An 18,060-nucleotide genomic window follows, 5' to 3' on the forward strand; every position below is an offset into this window, starting at 1 on the left:
TTCAGAAGACCGTGAGGCAAGGTGAGTGGCTCCTTGACCTGCTAGTAACTGAGCATGCCAGGAAGATTGAGTAGTTTAAGACCCTGTTTCAAGATGATAAAAAAAAAAAATACCAAGGCAATTTCTTCATTTTTTTTCATCAATGCTTGGGCTCTAAGAGCAGCCACACCCGCCGGCAGGCTTTGAGAAGGTGGTGGGTGAAGAAGCCAAAGGGAAGGCTGGAAAGGTGAGTCCCTGGGAACGTATCTGCCAGGATGACTCAGCCTTCGCCATCCCTGCTGCCTGGGTGGGTGTGAAGAGGCAAGCCCAAATCTCTATCTGGGACTGGCTGAGCGTTCCTCCACAATATTGTGGATTGCTACATGCAAGAGGAGTGATTTGACCCAGTTAGAAAAAGCGAGAAGGAGGGACTGTCTCCACGAAGCCCCACGAACCCGCGGAGACTGAGCTTGCTCTAGAGTTACGCAAAATGAGATCTGAGAAGAGAACTTCACCTCCCACTGCTGACATTTTAGGATTTTAAAATGCTGTATTGCCCAAATGTGGGTGGGCAGGTGGGGAATAGCTTTTATTTTCATTTCAGAATTAAATGATCACTGCCGCGTTGTCAAGTTGGGTTGTGGCAAAGCCAGAAGTAAAACTTAGAGATTGCTCCTGGGGGGATGCTTTGGTGGTTAAAAGCCCGTGCTGCTCTCGGAGAGAAACTAAGCTTAGTTCTCAGAACCCAGGTCCAGGGTCTACAATCACCTCTAACTCCAGCTCCAGGGGATCTGACATCTTGTGGCCTAAGTGAGCACCCACAGTCATGTGCACGTACCCAATGCTCGCTCATGCACACACACACACACACACACACACACACACACATTATTAAACAGAAAACAATCAGTTTTGAAGAATCAGGTATTCTAGTCCACTGCTTAATATTACAGTCACATGGAAAGTTCTCTCATGTTTTCTTCCTCCCTCAAGGAGGGAGTCATGCTAGGTCATGCTGTGTAATTTGCTTCTCAGTGCTGTAAAGAAATTAAGCCAGGGCTCCATTAATCTTAGTTGTTTCTTCAGATTCTGTATTTAAGATCCAGAATAATTCTCAGTGAACTTACTATATATTTAACATATACAAACTACACATATTTGCTTCAATACATTCAGGTAAGCCAACTCCTACTTTTGATTAATATGTTTCTCAGTTCTGTAGAGACTAAAGATGGCAGTAAACTGATTGAAAATATAACCCAGAACTCCTGATCATGTAGCTCAGTATCCAAGTGGGTACCCTAGTAAGGGGAACAGGGACTATTTCTGACATGAACTCAATGGCTGGTTCTTTGACATCCCCCACCCCACCTGAGGGAGGAGCAGCCCTGCCAGGCCACAGAGGAGGACATTGCAGCCAGTCCTGAAGATATCTGATAAGCTAGGGTCAGATGAAAGGGGAGAAGGTCCTCCCCTATCAGTGGACTTGGAAAGGGGTAGGGAGAAGATGAGGGAGGGAGGGTGGTCATGGGAGGGAATGAGTGAGCAGGATACAGTTGGGATACAGAGTTAACAAAATGTAACTAATAATAAAAAGAAAAAAAATAAAAATTTAATTAAAAAAAGAAAAACAGAACAAAATTCTAATCATCTGGTTTACTTAGTGAATCTACAAAATTTCCTTTAACCACACTCCTTTCTATTTAAGTTCAGTCTAGAGAGCTCTCATGTTAAATTTTAAATTTTATTAAAGTGATTCAGCTATTATAAACTATTTGGGGCTTTGATGTAGAAACAGTTTTGATTGACACACGGTCAAAGTTCTTGAATCACCTGAAAAAGAATGACTTTAGGATCAAATGACTAAGATGTTTGATATCCAACTCCTTCTAGCATGGGTTACTTCCTAGGCAACTCTGTGGCATTCAGGCAAATGGGCATGGCTTACCTCTCTTCTGCTCTGTCAGACATGCCCACACACGCATGGGTCTCATGGAGCGTCTATCCTCCTCTCAGCCAACCAGCATGCCATGGTTCTTCATAGACTTTGTTCTAGTGATGAAGTATCCCACTCCACACTCCAGGAAGCAGGCAGCTTTATCTCTGCCTCCTAGCACTGGTCTTGGAGCCACTTTAGTACCTAGCCTCTTAGTTCAATTCTTCCCTCTCAGCAGCTAGCTTTTAAAAACACTATTATTTAAAGACTGTTCAGTATACAATAATTAAGACAGGTTGTGAAGTCATGTAACAACTGTCACTGTTTACCACACGCTTGACTCTGGGTCCTGTTCCCACAGTCCCTGAGCCTCAGTGTCCTCATTCGCAAATTGCGATGGCAGATAGCAGATAGCAGAACCTGACAAAATGATCACTCAGTAGTTTTGCTCCACGCAGGCTTTAAGGCTTGTGTTGCCCGGAAGTTCCCACTCTGTCTTTTCCAGTGGTTCTAAGATAAAGCAGTATTTCTTCACCAACTTGGGATACTAGGACATCTCTGATGGGGACAACAACAATCACATTTTCCTCCTACACAGATTAAATTGTGATTTCTGGCTCCCTCCTTTCCTAGGCCAGTGATCTTGATCAGACCACTTCATTAACCACCCACAGCCAAAGGAAGACCATCTGACAGTAAAAGGCGCTGTGGAGACTAGTGTGAACATCTAAGCCAGGAGCCCAACATCTAGAGGGCTTTACAGATTTCCTGGCCCTTCTCCTTCACGGTCTTTTTTTTTTTTTTTTTTTTCTGGTGTTGTTACTTTTGAAGCACGACCTCATGTGGTCTTAAAAAAATTAGTAGTAATTTTCTTTTCTCAACTTCCCCAGAAACTGGAATTACAGCTTGTCCTCCTCCCCTGCTTAGAAGAGTCAAGTTCTTCCTTCCTTCCTTCCTTCCTTCCTTCCTTCCTTCCTTCCTTCCTTCCTTCCTTCCTTCCTATATATTTAACATATACAAACTACACATATTTGCTTCAATACATTCAGGTAAGCCAACTCCTACTTTTGATTAATATGTTTCTCAGTTCTGTAGAGACTAAAGATGGCAGTAAACTGATTGAAAATATAACCCAGAACTCCTGATCATGTAGCTCAGTATCCAAGTGGGTACCCTAGTAAGGGGAACAGGGACTATTTCTGACATGAACTCAATGGTTTGTATATGTTAAATATATAGGAAGGAAGGAAGGAAGGAAGGAAGGAAGGAAGAACTTGACTCTTCTAAGCAGAAGGAACTAGTCTAAAGATATCATCAACCCCTTTTCTCAAAAGAAACTGTGGTAGCGACCTAAACATGGTAACTCACCTTTTCAAGTTTATTTGTAAACTAGACTTAAGCCGTAGTGTTTTAGAACTAAAATCACAGGTTTTTAGAAGTCATTTGCTTCAGCATCCTGCCTTTATTTCTCTATTTAAAACATATAATATAAAGATTTGCAATTTAGTAAAAGTTATAGAATACATATTTGTGTAAAACTTTGATCACCATGACGTGCATAGATTGAGATACACATTCTATTCATTCTCTGAAATTAATTTTCCCAAGCAATGCGATGTACATTTTCAAGGCATTTTATATATAGTGTGTGAGAATATTGTCCTAGGACAGATTCACAGATGTAGAACACTGGGCAAAAAGTATGCATAGTCTATATTTTGAGAGATCCTCTTAAATTGTTCCCTAAAAGATGGTGGAAGAAACATAATGACCGCACCCTTCCTTTCAGTAGTTCAACATTTCAAAAATTTCTTTAATTTTGCTAATCTCATAGGGTCAAGGTGATACCTCATAGTGATTTTGCTTTTATTTTCATGAATTACAGTCAGCCTATGATGTTTTAATATATTCCAACTACTGAGTTTTCCTTTGTGGATCACCTTTTGAGTTTCCAGCCTGTTTCATCTTACAGTTTCAAAGAATGATCAAAACTGAACATCTTCATCATTGATATTGAGCTTCACTTTGTTACAAGCGAATTACTACATTTGTCTTTTCTTTTCAAACTTTGGCTTGTGATGTGTAGTTATTTCATAAGTGTTTCATTATAAATGTTTCATAGTTAAGTGATTTGAAGTTTTTCCTTCTAGGCTCTCTGCTTCACTCACATTTGTAGAAGGAGTTTTGAAGTTTTTGGTTTAAAAACAAAGAAATATTATAATAGTGTGTTTTTATTTTAACTCCAGGTATGGGGATATGAGGCTGCTTTTCAGCAGCTGACTATAATTTGCCTTGCGCTCTGGTGGGTGTGTGATTTTGTCAGCTGCAGATAGTTTCTGCTGATGTGTGACATTTGGAATTCTAGGGACTTTTCAGAGGGTAAATGCTAGGGCCCCTGAGAGGTGGGTGGGGTTGGTGGTTGCTACTGGTTGCTGCTGGTCATGATTTGTTAAGTAGTTGCATGCAAAGAAGAAACAAACAAGGAAACAAACAAAACAGAAAGGAAGGAAAGAAGGAAGGAAGGAAGGAAGGAAGGAAGGAAGGAAGGAAGGAAGGAAGGAAGGAAGAACTTGACTCTTCTAAGCAGAAGGAGCTAGTCTAAAGATATCATCAACCCCTTTCTAACCCCTGACTTTACTCAGGAATCTCTTTTCTGTTCTCTCTTCCTTTTTTCTATCTTATCTAGTGTTAAGAGGTTGAAAGGGAAGAGGAAGAGCAGGTGGGGAAGGGTAGAAAAAAATGCTGACTACACACATTGATCTTTTTCATCCTAATACCGAATTATATTCTTGATATATTTGTAATATTTTCACTGATTTTCCCCCCCTCTGGTTCTGGAACAATTGAAATTTCCTTTTCAATAGAAAACGATATCGAATCTGAATTTTATTCTTCTAAGTAGCCATTAATTTCATAGCGGTCACATTCTAAGTCTTTTCTAATTTCTCTGGGATGAAAGTCACCTGTGCGGCCTCGTCTTCCCTAACAGAGACCTGCAGCTCTGGCGAGACATGTGGTTCCTGGAACAGTCTTTCTCAACTGGAGTTGTCTGCCCTCCAAAGGGAGGACACTTGGCAAGGTCTACAGAGATTTGGCTGGCATTGCTAGGGGAGTGCTGCTGGCATCTAGTGGCAGAGGGCAGAAATGCCGTTGAACACTTTAAAATACATAGCAAAGTCAATCCCCCTCAATTATGAGGGAGTGGGGTGGTAGCTCTGTGGTCAGAAGGGCTTGCTGCTCTCACAGAGGACCTGATTATGGTTCCCTGCACCTGTGTTAGGCAGCTCACAAATACTTCTGACTCTGACTCCTGGAGACCTGAAGCTTCTGGCTTCTCTTTGCACCTACACTAACATGCACAGCCCATGCTACCTACTGAAAATAAAATAAATATTGCAAACTTAACAACCATGATTGCAATTACTTTCGTGCAGATGGTATTGTATCAGACAGTTGAATCAGGGAGATTATCTGTATCTCTGCCTAGTGGTTTACAGCAGCGTACTGTCATCTTTAGCCCCACCTCTAATTCCAGAGATCACTAAATGGTCTCATCTCTATCACTGTGTCTCCTAACGTGCAGCTGTTACACATTTGAATATCACATGGTACATTCATTTATACTCGCCCGCTTTCTACTCATTTATCCTATGCATGCTGGAAGATGGGAAGTATTTTTGTTTGAAAAAGTTGCTTCTAAGATATTTAAAATGTGGAATATGGTTTTCATAATCCTCTTCTCTGATACTATGTCTAAGTGTTTTAATAAGTTAGAGAATATTGGTTTCTTGGCAGCACTTGGCTCTTTTGGTCATTTTGAGGCAGGGCATCAAATGTTTGGGGACTATTTTAGTTCCGGAGTCTCGGGAGGAGAGCCAGCCTCAGGTCGGAGCATTCTGAGAGCAGCACAGGGAACCACACACTCTCATGAAGAGGGCTGAGTGCTGGTGGGCTGCTAAGGTGACAGGTACTGTAATCTTCCTAGCTGGCAGGAGAAGGGCATGCTGCTTTGCTCTGCCTTCACCACGCAAGAGATTAAGTTATAGGACTGAGTAATGCTGGGGCCGGCAAAGACCTGGCAGACAGCTAATTAGTTTGCTTTGCAGGTAAGGAGCCTTAGTCAGGGAAAATGGAAATCATTTGTCCAGATATTTACAGTGAGTTGACCTTCAGACAATCTGACTCCAAAGGGGAGGAGAGAAGGAAAGAGGAAAGATGAATAGGAAGCAAGCAGAGGCTCTTTCCTCTCAGGAGGGTCCAGAGACCCCTAAACAAAGTCCATTTTCTCAGAAGGAGAGAGTGCTAACTAATGTGGTGTCTTCAGAGGCTGTCCTCCTTCCTGCCCCTCCTTCCTGTGCTCTCTGCCCTCTGCACTGAGGCCCCAGCACGCCCACTTCTAGAAGACATCAGCAGGTTGCCTACCTCACCACACCACACTAGCACCAACATCCATCAATCCTGAAACTCTTTCCAAACGGTTCTCTCCTGGGTGTTTTAATGTCTGGGATATGCCTGGCATAGTTTCATATCAAGAAAAAATGCATCAAATTCTTAATCACATTAACACACACCAGACAAAGAAAAGTAAACCACACAAAACCCCATAAGCTTTAATAACAATGAAACAAAAGTCAGTGATCTCAAAGATCTGGAGGGAAACTAGTTGTGTCTCTGCCTCTCACTGCTCCTTCCAGTTTGTGATTCTAGCTAATGAGGGATGGTGCCGCTGGGACCAGAAGGGAGTGAGGCAACACACATTACTAGGTCGCCCTCTTTCTTTGTGTGTGCATGTGTAGACCAGGCCAGACCAGGCCAACTTTGGAATCATTCCTCAGGAGTCATTCACATTCCTTTTTAGACAGGATCTCTCCTTGGTCTGGCACTTCCTGTTTAGTCAGGCTCAAACTCAAGTCTTTGTAGTTATACAGCAAGTACTTTACCAACTGGGTTATCTCTCTAACCTCATTGCTGAGGTTAGGGAAAAAAAAAAAAAAACCTGAATGGCTATTATACGGATACGGACAGGGGTATGTATATGTGTATGGTATAGTGTGGAAATACTGACTGAGGCCCAAAGCCACAGGACTCTCTATCAAAGAAACCCACCTGAAAAAGACAATGGAGGGCAGTGAAATTTAATAGACCTGGGTTCAAATGTCTTCTCTTAGCTCTGGCTACTTGGAAGACTTATTGGTTTTCAATCTGCTTACCCATAAACTGGTAATAACAACAACTTTGCAGTATGGTTGTAAAAGATGCATAGCATAGTTCCTGGCTCACAGCAGCTGTTTAATATGCTGTCACCATTTAATGGCATTATTATCATTAGGGGAAGTATCAGCTTTTCAGCTTAAGGGGAATAAAGCTGATTACTTGAAAGTCTACCTGATGAGGAGCCTGGGTCCCATGACCCCAACATTAAGCTGTGGTCTGAAATAGTTGTATTTGCTAAGCTAGGGGCAGCTAGAGCTGCCTGGCCTACTGAGCATCTAGCTTCTCTACATTGCAGTGTGTGTGGATGGCCAAAGCTGGCCTCTCAGATCGCTTGTCTGGATTGATGAAACCACCCAATCCAGTGCTCACTGTGTTCCAGCACAGTTTTCTGAAAAGGCAAAGATTTCAAAGACACCTGCTGTATTTTGCTGTACTAAGGACTGTCTATACTCACTGCACCTTCCTCAAAGCGGAACTTTATGATGAAATGAACGCAATGTCCCTAGAAGAAAGGTTCATCACTCTTTTGTCTTTGTAAGAATTTTGCCAGTTCAAGAGCCCTGATTCCTTCCCCCTTTCCCTCTGATAACACAGTCAGTTCAAAATGATGATGGCAGATTTTCCTACCTCCCCCCATAGTAAAAAATAAACAGTTTTCTCTCTTTCTCTAAAACAGGTTATCATTTCTTTACTGCTTCATTTACTTAAATATGTAATTCATTCACTTAAAAATCCACTGTCATATACATGTTTATAACTAGGATGGGTAATTCGGAAATATGCTCACAAAATTTCAGTAGTTGTAGTTGAGAAATATATTTTTTAGAAGCTGTCATGGTTAGCAGAAAACTTTCAAAGGAAAAGGATAAGTAATTGAAAAAAAAAATCATGAGTAGCCATGTGGAGTAAAACAGTGACACAAAGATGACCCAGGCTAGGAACAGAAAGTAGTATAGGTATAACTTACCGTGAGAGTCCCCGAACTCCTGAAGGCCTGGCTCAGGAGTGCTGTCTTCTACAGAACAGAGGAAGGCAAAGGTAAAGAGGAAACTGGACATTGAGTGTGCAGAGCTTCCCTTTAATCATCCATAGCTTAGCAACCAGCTTCTCTGCCTCAAGCCAAAATTCCTATACACCTGCTTTAATCTATGGGTACCATTATTTGTGGTTGCCGGGAGAGTTCACTCAGCAGTGTTTAATTCGCATGTGTAGGGTGTTTACCGCTGAGGCTATGAATGATTTTAGCTGATACTGAATACATTACTGCGCTTTCCATTACCGTGCCAAAATGGCTGAGATAATCAACTTGCAAAAAAGGAAAAAGCTCACAGTTTTGGAAGGTTCAGCCGTTGGTTGACAGGACTACTTCTGGAACTGCTGTGAAATATGATGTTATAGTAGGAATGTGTGGCAGGGATTCTCTTACGTCCTGCATCAGGGAAGCAAGAGAGAAGAAGGTGCTACCCATCCAGAGCCTTCTTCAGAGGCACAGCTCCAGTGGTTTAACTCCCTCCTGCTGGGTCTCACTCTTAAAGGCTCTTTCCCAGCCCAGTCACAGGCTGGTAGCCAAGCCTTTAACACAGAGAACTTCAAGGCTTGCAGCAATGGGCATGGTATTATATGGCATCAAATCACATGGCACGGCAATTATTTCTGTACCTTTAAGGTTCTTGTTGCTGCTATCACAAATTAGCACGAATGTGGCTTCAATTCGCCATTCTATCGTGCGGTGGAGGTGGTGATTCTAATATCAACATATCAGAGGGCTGTGGTAAATTTAAGGGAGAATCTTTTTATCCTTTTCCCAGCTTCCTCTCCTAGAACCCAACTTTCTTTCCCTGGCTCATAGGCCACAATGCCAACCCCCTGGTTCCATTGCAACTTTCAATTTCTGACTTTGATGTTCTTTTCTCTATCTCTTAAGGCTCCTGTGGTTACATGGGGCCAATGTAATCTCAAACCCAACCCAACCCAATCCCCCCCCAATAGGATGAGCCTGCCTCAGGACCCCTAACTGTCAAAAAAGTACATTTTATATGTAACATTTTACATGCCAACACTGTATCCACCTTCAGATATGATATACATATACATTTGTAATTGAATATTCACAAAAGAAAGATACAGAGATCCATGTGAAATAATGTAGAAAAAAATAATTTAAAATTGGTGCAGGTAGAAATTTTGTTTTTAACCCTCTGTTTTCGCCTACCAGGGTAGTTCTTGAAGGTATTTGGTATATTGTTCTGTATACAGTTTTGTAGGTTTGAATTGTTTTTTGGTAATAAAAAATGCCTTTATATGGAAGAGAAAGAAAATGAACAAGGTAAAACACACAAAAAAATCTGAAAGCATGCAGTACAGACCATGCATATGACTTCAAAATAGTATGCCAGCAATCATCAGAAGTAATTTGATCACAAAACCATAGAAACAAGTCCATGGCAGAGAAAATGACAAGCTCGGAAAACTAAACGGGAACTGATTTTCGTTGATAACATTAAATTCAAAGACTGAAACAGGAAGTAGACACACAGATATTCAAATGCATGCTATAGGACTCAAGTTGAAGAAAACCTGCTAGTGTGGGTTTGGAAAAAAAAATATCATGGCTAAATGAAAATCCAAGGAGGTGACTTGAACAGCATATGCATAATAATTTTAATAAAACCTACATCAGACATCATGTTACTGTCATGCAACACTGAATCCCATCTTAATAATGCTCCAGCTTTTGTTGTGTGTGTATTATCAAATCATATTTTAATATTCACACATTAGAAAAACATAACTATTATCATGTCTATTGTAGGAAAGGCCATTGTTCCGTCTCACCATGTGATTTTCGTGGTGATCTACTCTGCAGTGCTCACAAAAATGTAACTGGGGTGCGGGCTTTGAGGGAAGAGTGCCTGCTGCAGCCAGCGGCTCCAGGGCTTGCCAGCAGTCAGGGACTCGCTTCTGTCTTCTCCAGGCGTGGTTTCATTTGGACAGTGTGGCAGGAAGAGGTGGGCCTGTCTCAGTTCGTTTGCTCACGATCTGTTCCAGGTCCGTTTTACCTCACTTCCTGGGCAGCAGCCAGAGCAATCTTTGGAAAGCAGTGTGATACCCTTCAGTGTCCCCCCTTGCTTTAAGAGGGAAGAGAGGCAGGCAGTGGAGGTGCTTGCTTTAATCCCGGTGCTTAGAGGCAGGTGGATCTATCTCTAAGTTCAAGACCAGTCTGGTCTACACAGTGATTCCAGAACAGCCAATGAAGGAAGAAAACCATTTACACACACACACACACACACACACACACCATTAAACTTAATTGGACCTCTGTTTCTATCTCCCGTTTAGTTTCTCACTATGTTCTCATTTGTCAGTTTTTACAAAATATTTGAACACATATAAAATTCTATAAAACAGGGGACATCATACTGAACCATAAAGTCTCTCTATTATTATACCTTAAAGTGTAATTATAAATTCCAGAAATTCTTTGTAGCAGCATTTCTACATCATTGAACTTATACTATCGATATAAATAATATTTGCATAGTTTATTTATATAGTTTATACAAATGACATTTACATGGACACACACACATTTTTTAAAGCACTTGGTATAATTACAAAATATTCTAACCCATTCAAATCTCCATTAGTAATGAATTTGAGGTAGTCACAATGATGTCTTTGATGATGAGCTGGTAGGGGTAAATTTAGTGATGGAAGGAAGATGAAGAAAAGTCTTTACAGAATTGTACAATTGGGTGATAAAATTAAATGAGTAACTTCATTGTAAGGGTGTTTGTGGTATAATTATGGAAAGGTGTGAAAAACACATTGCTAAGAGTTGTTGTCTTGAAGGAAGGTGTGTATAAACAGGGGCCACTGTGGTTTATCTTTTATCTCTTGTACCTAAGTGTGGTAAAATAAATAATTTTCCTTAATTGTGCAGTCCTGTCTTGTGATCTTTTTTGTGCCATGTGATATGCAGCCTTCCATGTAAGATGAAGCCTATGGGATTAGGGTTGATCATCTGACATGAATTTTCCAGAGAAATGTTAGTTCATGTGAAGGAGGCAGACATTCAAATATGCTAGGACAATTTATGCCTTTTCTGTTCTAGGATCTGTCACAGGAAGAAGAATCCTGAGAACAGTTCCTTCCAGGAAAAAGATGTGTAACAGCTTTGAATCTACCCTATAGCTTTCAGCCAAAACCCAAGTTATTTCATCCAGAAGCAGACAAGCTTCACACTGGTAAACACGAAAAAACAAAACAAAACAAAAAACACCTCTGCTGCAATCCACTGATTATTATTAGTGGCTGTTTGTCACACTGTGCTGCTTTTATAGGATTTCTACTAACTTAACCTCTCTTTAATCAGATTCCTGTGTTAATCATGTCCACTAGTGTTCCTATAAAACCTGTTACCTGATGTTCAATGCCTCTGTTAGAGTCAGTAGGTGGAGGGGCCTCTTGGTTGAGAGAATAATGTCTCTGGCCTGGGTGAAGACCTAACATTCCAGTAGTGTTGGATCAATCACTTTGGCAATTGCTTACCTTAAGCCATGCTAAAGAGATGGGTGGAATGATTAGTCCTTTGGCAAGATACTGGGGTTTTCCTTCCCAGAATTTCCACGCCTTAGAGTAGAAACTTAAGGGCCAAAGCCATTTATGGTCATATACATCTATCTGTTTGCTTATCTGAATAGTTCAGAAAAAGCAGAAGTTTATCTTTTCTTCTCTCTCTCTCTCTCTCTCTCTCTCTCTCTCTCTCTCTCTCTTTTAAAGCATGCTCTCCTTAGCACTCTGGGTTTCCTCACCTCCATGTGTAACATTTTGAGCTTCCTCATTCTTTCTCCAAAGCTTCCATTTTTTTCTCCAAGTGGTTGCATGTCAGCCATGGGTCTTACATCCATGCTGGCTAGAGTAGCATGGCTTTGCCTTCTCACCTCCATTTTCCTCTGGGAGGAGCTGAGGCTTACAGCTGGCCTGCTGCACAGTTCTTCTAAATGCCATGCTTACTGGTGCTTCCATCTGAGTCTACTCTTATAAGCTCTTTTACGAATGAGACTAAGAATTCACAAGAGAGACCCTGATTTTCCCTTGCATGAGTTCATCGTTGCCAATGGCTATTAACGTGCACATTCAGTACAACCGCACTTCATCACTCTTGGTAGTTGAATAATATACTTGTAAAGCATTCTCAAACACGTTGGGAGCTGTTATACTTACTAGAGCAGTTAAATTGTTTCATTAATTTGGGGTAATATGATGAAATGGGCATATTTCATCTGTGAAAACTACATTGTATTCTTTGAGCTCGGTAAAGTCCCTAAAATTGTTACCTAGTTAATTTTTTAAGAAGAATTTATTTATTATTTATACAATGTTCTACCTGCATGTGCACCGCACATGCCAAAAGAGGGCACCAGATCTCAGAGATGGTTGTGAGCCACCATGTGGTTGCTGGGAGTTGAACTCAGGACCTTTGGAAGAAGAGCCAGTGTTCTTAACCTCTGAGCCATTTCTCCAGCCCCTAGTTAATTATTTTTAAAGATAAAAATTATGAAATTGTTGAAGGAAATGTATATAAACTGGTTTCTTAAATGATTTGTCATCACATTTTATAAACACTACAAATAACCAAAACGATACATTATACATACTTATTGGAGTGGCAGACTGTGAGATATTTGGCATTCCATGAAAATACTACTTTCTGACTTGTCTATTTTCAGTTAAAATTAACTGCGTTTCATCTATTTATGATTCCTGGAAGACCAATAACAGTTTTTCTTTAATTACATCTTTATAGAAGTTAAAGACTCTTCCAAATTCACATCATACAGGTTTAGAACAGCTGATGGTAAAGCTTCATGTTACTCTCTTATCTCTACTAAATTCTCGAGTCAAGGTCCAGCATCTTTTAGAGATGGAAATAGAGCTTTTGGTCTGTCTGTCTCCCTATCTGTCTAGCATCTATCTATTATCTGTTTTCATTTGTATTTGAATGTGTGTGAGAGAATGTGTGTGGTGCATAGGTATGTCGTGTGTGTGTGTGTGTGTTTGTGTGTGTGTGTGTGTGTGTGGTGTAGGTATAAAAATCAGAAAAGGACATTAGGCATACTGCTCTATCACTCTCTAACTTACTCCCTTAAAGCAGGGTCTTTTGAAGAGCCTGGAGTTCTTCAGTTACCCTCCTGTCTGTTTCTTACACAGTTCTGGGGTTACAGACACAAACACTCAGTCTTTTATTTTAATTCAACTCTATAAGTTTGCATACAAGTGCTCTTACCCATGGAGCTGTCATCACCTCAACCCCAAACAGAGCTAGCTAGCTTTTCTTTCTTTCTTTCTTTCTTTCTTTCTTTCTTTCTTTCTTTCTTTCTCTCTCTCTCTCTCTCTCTCTCTCCCTCCCTCCCTCCCTTCCTTCCTTCCTTCCTTCCTTCTTCCCTTTTTCTCTACACTTTCCTTCCTAGTTCTAAATTTGGTTTTCCAAGAGCCGCTTTAAACATCATATGGATACAAACCTTGTAATACAAGACCGTTGTTTTATCTTAGCTGGCTCCAATAGACCACTGTCAGTTAGCTTTATTAATTTATCTTTGTTTCAGTTATTTTCCTATGGTTGATAATTTTAGTAATTAATATCACACTTTCAATTCATCTTTTTTTTTCCAAATTTTTTACCAGTGCCCCTTGCCAGTTTGTAGGAAATAATAAGCTTCTGAAAAGCTTAGATTTTAATAGTTTTCCATACTGATATTTCCTTTGGGCTTTTTGATGGGAGGTAAGATTTCTGTTGTGTCTTGTATATAATGCCTTCTGGTCAAATGGTGATTTCAGGTAAGCTGAAAGTCATAGCCACACAATGCATATCCAAACGGCTACCTCGACAAAGCCCTTTTCTTTAGACCACGTCCCCATGAGTATTTCCCACGTGATCTAAAGAAAAAGAGAAAATCATATTTATGAGGTTCAAACCCATGGCTTTGTGCATGCTAGGTAAATATTCCACACCTACCTGAGCTACAGCCAAGCTTTGGAGAAAAATCCTCTTTTAGCAATTCTTTCAATTATAGAATTATCAGAGAAATGTTCACTAGATCATTTTGGGTTAAAAGATGGCATGATTCTGATCCTCATCAGGAGGATAACACCTTGAAAGCTCAGGTTTAGACTTTTCTGTGAGAAAAGAGCGGTACTAGTCAAATCTTTCCTAGGTAGAGCCCTAAGACTCAGGAACACTTTAACATTAGCAAGCAAATGCTGAGATAACCTCATTATTCACTACAGCCTCACATCGGCCTGGAAGCAAAGTTTGACTGAAAAGTAGATGGGTTGGATTTAGAGATATTCTTTCATCAAACCTATGATTTTACTGTATAGTCTTTGAGGGGCATCAAGGCCCCAGACAAAATCAAAATGGTTCCAATCTGGAAAGAGTTTGAAGTATCGTAGACTTGTAAGCTGGGGGAGTATCCTGGCTACATCTTGAGGTGTTATGAGGATATCATGTCCACCAGCCCAAATGGCAGTTGGCACCTTCATGGAAGTCAGGTCGTAGAGGGGAGGACGACTCTATGAGAGAGACCAAAGGCAATCATGAAAAGACACCCTTCATTAGCAGCATGTTAATTCAAATGAATGAAAAGCCTGAAAAATGAGTATTTGCTATAAGCATAGCTCTGTAAGGCGATGAGAGAGTGGAAGGAGAAAAGTCCCCATGCAATGAATGGTTGCTGCCTTCAGGGAGTAAAGGAAACATGCAGGGAAAGACAGCTAATGAGGCACTAAGGCACTTGAGTACAAACTTTAATATAGTTGGGTTTTGATAGGTGTGGTGGTTTCAATAAGAATGGCCCCCATAAGCTTATATTTTTGAATAGGTGGTCTCCAGTTGGCAGAGCTGTTTGGAAAGGACTGGTAAAGCATGGCCTTATTGGAGGAGGTGTGTCATTGGGAAGCCTGCACCATACCCATCTCTTCCTACCATATGGTTTTGTTTCAAGATTTGAGACCTAAGCTATTGCTCTAGGGTCATGCCTGCCTGCTGCCATGCCACCCACCATAATTGTTATAGACTCCAACACTCTGAAACTGTGATCCCCAAATCGAACTCTTTTACAAGTTTCTGTGGTCACAGTGTTATACCATAGCAATAGAAAGGTAATGATGAGAACAGGTAAAGATGTGTGTTGAAGGCCTCCCAAAGGAGGTCATGGTCTTCACACTGGAGACCATGACCAGGAGCAATAAACTTAGCAATGTACCAAACTAAGACATCCAGAACTTTTAGAAAATTTGAAACAAAGCAGAGTAATTTTTTAGAACTCTGTGTTAAGACAGACAAATAAAGTCAACTATGAGATGACTAGGAAGGGATAAGTTGAAGACTGATTCTACCAAACTCAGGACAGACAGTATGGGTTTTCTAAATTAAAGCTTTAGTGGTGATGACTAAACTCTCCAAAGAAAATATAGGACAAGGGGAATTGTTCCAAACTGATATAAAGGACTTCAAAAAGTGAGAATAGAAAAGTAAATTTACTAATTTACTTTTTACTTAAAGCCATGAGTGACTTTAAGTGGAATGCTGTATAACAGAAAAAAGCCACAAATAGATTTCTCTAAAGTTTAAGAAAGAATGGAAGGGGGAAGTAAGCCTTTTCTACCTCTATTTTTAAAAACAGCAGAAGAAATAAACTATTGGAATGAAGACTTCATAAAGTAGACGGATTGAAGAAAGGTTCATTTTGTAAAGAACAGGAGTTCCTGTGAGGTAATAAGAGCAGCTGGTACCAAAATCAGCTTACAGATTGAAAACACCCCCATCAAAAGTCTAATGATTTTTTTGATAGAGATATATGAAAACATCAAAAATTTGTATGGAAACAAAAAAAGACATAAATAACAAAAGCAATTCTAAAATGTGAGATATCACAATTTCATATTTCAAATTGTACTATATAGTTATTGTGGAGACTTTTTCCTCCTACTGGGTTGCCTCATCAGCTTTCCTATGAGGGTATACACCTTGTCTTATTGCATCTTGTTATACCATGTTCAGTTGGTATCACTGGGAGGCATGCTCTTTTCTGAAGGGAAATAGAGAAGCAGTAGATCCGGAAGAGCGGGGAAAGAGGAATGGAAAGAGGAGAAGAAAAGGCAGTTGTGGTAGAAATGTATTGAATGAAAAAAAAAACAATATAATAAACTACTTAAAAAAAACTTTTCTACTCTTGCAAAAGACCTGGGTTTACAGCACTCAGATGGCAGCTTGCAACGCCTGTAACTCAGTTGCAAGAGACCTGATATCTTATTCTGACCTCCACTGATATCAGGTGTATATATGGCATCCATATCATACAGGAAAAATATTTATATGTGTGAGATAAAAATAAATAAATCTTTAAAACATCATGCAAGATAATTTTGTCAAAACAATTAGACATTTATCAAGTACTAAGTGCATAATTTTATGTGTCTGTTTGATTGCATCTTCCTTGTTTGTCACAATAAAATACTTTAGAAAGTTAAAAAAAATAAATGAAACACAGACATACAGACCAACTGGACACAACAGAAGATCCAGAAACTGATGACCATGCATTGGAGAAAAGACAACCTTTTCAATAAATGGTGCTGGGAAAACTGGAGGTCCTCACATTTAGAAATGAAATAAAAACGTAGTGGCTCACACTGTAGAAAATGTCAATTCAAAATTTAACTTCAGTGTGTTTATTGCACATTTAGAAGTCCAGTCCTAAGCAGAAGAGAAAAGTGGCAAAGGGCATATTAAAGGCCCAGTGCTAAATGTGTCTGCAATTCAGTGCGTGTTTCCATCAAAACTGTGTATATATTTAACCAGGATGTTAGCTAAGATTGTTGTGAAACAATATCCATCATTATTCACTCTTAAAAAAAAAACTAAAAAAATTCAGTAACATTGGTTATTTCTTACTGTAATTTGAAATAAAGAAGCAAGAGTAACAATTATGTAAAGCTAAAATATATGCTAGGGAAACTGAGATAAAACAAAATATTAATATAGTTAACACCTCTGGGTAGAGTGAGTGCAAAATAATTTGTTCTCCTTTGTATATGCTCCTTTATTTCTACAAAGTCTGCATATCGCAAAGATCTGAAGATTAATAATTAAAAAAAACTTTATCAGTACCAATGTCAGCAATCATCGACAGGATTGTTCTCACTCAAAAAATTGCTCATCAAAATTTCTCAAAACTCTATTCTGCAGTCCCTGAGGGGCTCACCTGGTTGTAGTGATTCATATTTTCAGCTTCACTTCCCCAGTCATAAGCTCTGAATTCGTCAGATCGGTAAAGCTGAAATTAATGTTTTAGAGACTATTCAGCATAAGAATCATGAGAAGCATGGCGAGTCCTAGAGAAATATCAGGTGAGGAGGGAAAAGAGCGTTGGGTTTCCCCAGAAGGAAGCAGGAGTCACATCAATACAAAGAAGGCTGTCCAACAGAGAGAGACTTCTTGGTTTAAAGGGAGAAGTTCATGGACAAGTAAGCCCCCTTAGAAAGTTGATGGGCAGCTCAGGCTTTATGTGGGGTCACCAGTGAGAGGAGCCGTGGAAATCTCTGACATGGACTATGTTGCCTGCTTTCTCATCACTTCTCCCTGTTGGGACTTCCCTACCAGGCCACAGAGGAAAGAGATGAACTCAGTCCTCAAGCGACTAGATGACTTAGGGTGTGTGGATCTGGGGCTCACATATTCTGAGGAATAGGGGAGGGGGATGCAGGATCGAGGGTGGGATAAGAAGTGAGGAGGGAAGGGCCTATGACTGAGATGTAAATTGAATAAACAAATTAATTAATAAAAAAATAAATAGGCAGTTGAACCACAAAAAAAGAAAGGAAAGAAAGAAAGAAAGAAAGAAAGAAAGAAAGAAAGAAAGAAAGAA

At 40.0% G+C, this 18,060-nt stretch overlaps 1 protein-coding gene across 1 annotated transcript in view; it reads right to left on the reverse strand.

Moving 5' to 3' along the window:
- Positions 1–14,470: 14,470 nt before the first annotated feature.
- The window catches only part of Lipn (lipase family member N), a 15,153-nt gene continuing 11,563 nt past the window's right edge, over positions 14,471–18,060 (reverse strand). The window contains exons 8-9 of the mRNA XM_055614163.1: positions 17,398–17,469; positions 14,471–14,704 (exon numbers count right to left, since the gene is read on the reverse strand). Coding sequence (XP_055470138.1) covers positions 14,471–14,704; positions 17,398–17,469 — 306 coding nt within the window. The remainder of the gene's footprint in view (positions 14,705–17,397; positions 17,470–18,060) is intronic.

The sequence above is a fragment of the Psammomys obesus genome, unplaced genomic scaffold, assembly GCF_907164565.1.
Source record: "Psammomys obesus unplaced genomic scaffold, mPsaObe1.curated_primary_1811, whole genome shotgun sequence".
In the NCBI taxonomy this organism is placed as follows: Eukaryota; Metazoa; Chordata; class Mammalia; order Rodentia; family Muridae; genus Psammomys; species Psammomys obesus.